The sequence below is a fragment of the Austrofundulus limnaeus genome, unplaced genomic scaffold (genome assembly GCF_001266775.1).
Source record: "Austrofundulus limnaeus strain Quisiro unplaced genomic scaffold, Austrofundulus_limnaeus-1.0 Scaffold800, whole genome shotgun sequence".
In the NCBI taxonomy this organism is placed as follows: Eukaryota; Metazoa; Chordata; class Actinopteri; order Cyprinodontiformes; family Rivulidae; genus Austrofundulus; species Austrofundulus limnaeus.
In genome coordinates, this window is record NW_013953202.1 from 59,287 (window position 1) to 60,812 (window position 1,526).

General features: G+C 33.1%; 1 gene segment (V, D, J or C); it reads left to right on the forward strand.

The window, feature by feature from the left end:
• Positions 1-974, forward strand: part of LOC106532605 (T-cell receptor beta-1 chain C region-like) — a gene marked incomplete at its 3' end in the record, with an annotated part of 4,203 nt that extends 3,229 nt beyond the window's left edge. The window contains 2 exon segments of the C gene segment in view: positions 530-862; positions 945-974. Of these exon segments, the coding sequence occupies positions 530-862; positions 945-974 (363 nt within the window).
• Between the last annotated feature and the right edge of the window lie 552 nt (positions 975-1,526).

The following is a 1,526-nucleotide window of genomic DNA, read 5'->3' on the forward strand; positions in this document are numbered from 1 at the left end:
TTTTTTACAACAACAAGCTGCAATGAAAACAAGCAGAAATGAAATAAAACTAATGACTTTATACTTTTTGTCTGTTTTAAAATGTAAGGAGTAAAAAGAAGGCTGAAAAATATTTACTGAAGTAAAGTACAGATACCCAAAAATTCAATTTAAGTACAGTAAAGAAGTATTTGTACTTAGTTACTTTACAACTCTGATAAATACTGGTAAAATGAACGACTGCGACTAAATCTAAAAKTTAGACAATCTTTGTTAGGAAAATGAGGCAAAAATCTTCATCTGTGAGTTTAAAACAACTCAAGCAACAACAACGTTTCAAACGTATTTAAAAAATGTTTAAACTGTGAGTCAGTGGATGGGTCTTGGTAAGATTTTCACAATAAAAGTATGACAGAGAACATTCTGGGTGTTGATTCTGAGAGTTTTCATCTGCTTGGTTTTGTTTTTAATTGCGGCTCTACCTGCAGATTTAATTTGTGGTTTTAAATATTCATGTGCTTTGTTTTTTTTATTTTTTTATTTCATGCAGAAYATGACGTGAAACCTCCAGACGTAACTGTTTTTCCACCTTCGGATAAGGAGTGCAGACGAAACAAGAGGAACCCAAGGAAGAAGACCCTGGTTTGCGTGGCCTCTAATTTCTACCCGGATCATGTGGGTGTGTCCTGGTCCATCAATGGGCAGAAAGTCACTGATGGTGTGCAGACGGACAGTGCTGCCCACTTCAGTGAAACTTCTTACACAATCACCAGCAGACTCAGAGTTCGGGCAGAAGAGTGGTTTAATCCCAGTCTGAAGTTCACGTGCACCGTTTCCTTCTATGATGGAGAAAAGACCATCTTTGTTCCTGCCTCAGTCTCATGTATGTTCCATTAGAGCACACACTGAACACTCCTGTCACAAGTTCACATCTTTAACTGTCCAATCTGTTGTTATCCTTACAGCAAACATAGCAGACACAGGATTGGGTCGAGGTAAATACAGCATTTTAATCTTCATCAATTAGAACGTTTCTATGTGGTGCTGTTTGTAAAGTTACACAGTCAAAAATTACCACCAATATTTTTGTTTTATTTAGTCTTTTATAAGACAAAAAGAACAGATTTATTTTTCAAAGTCAGTTTTTCACAACACAAGTCATACATTTATAAATGTCATAGTTTATAAACTAAATATTTAACTTACAAATTAAACATTTAGTTAACAAGCTAAATATTTATTTTGTGACTTAAATATTTAGTTTTGAGCTAAACATTTAGCTTGCAACGGAAATATTTAGCTAGCTACCTAAATATTTAAGTTGCAACTTAAATATTTAACTTGCTAGCTAAATATTCAAGTTGCAACTTAAATATTTAACTTGCTAGCTAAATATTCAAGTTGCAACCTAAATATTTAGCCAGCTAGCTAAATATTTAAGTTGCAAGCTAAACATTTAGCTCAAAACTAAATATTTAAGTTGCAAGCTAAACATTTAGCTCAAAACTAAATATTTAAGTCACAAGTTAAATATCCATCCATTTTCT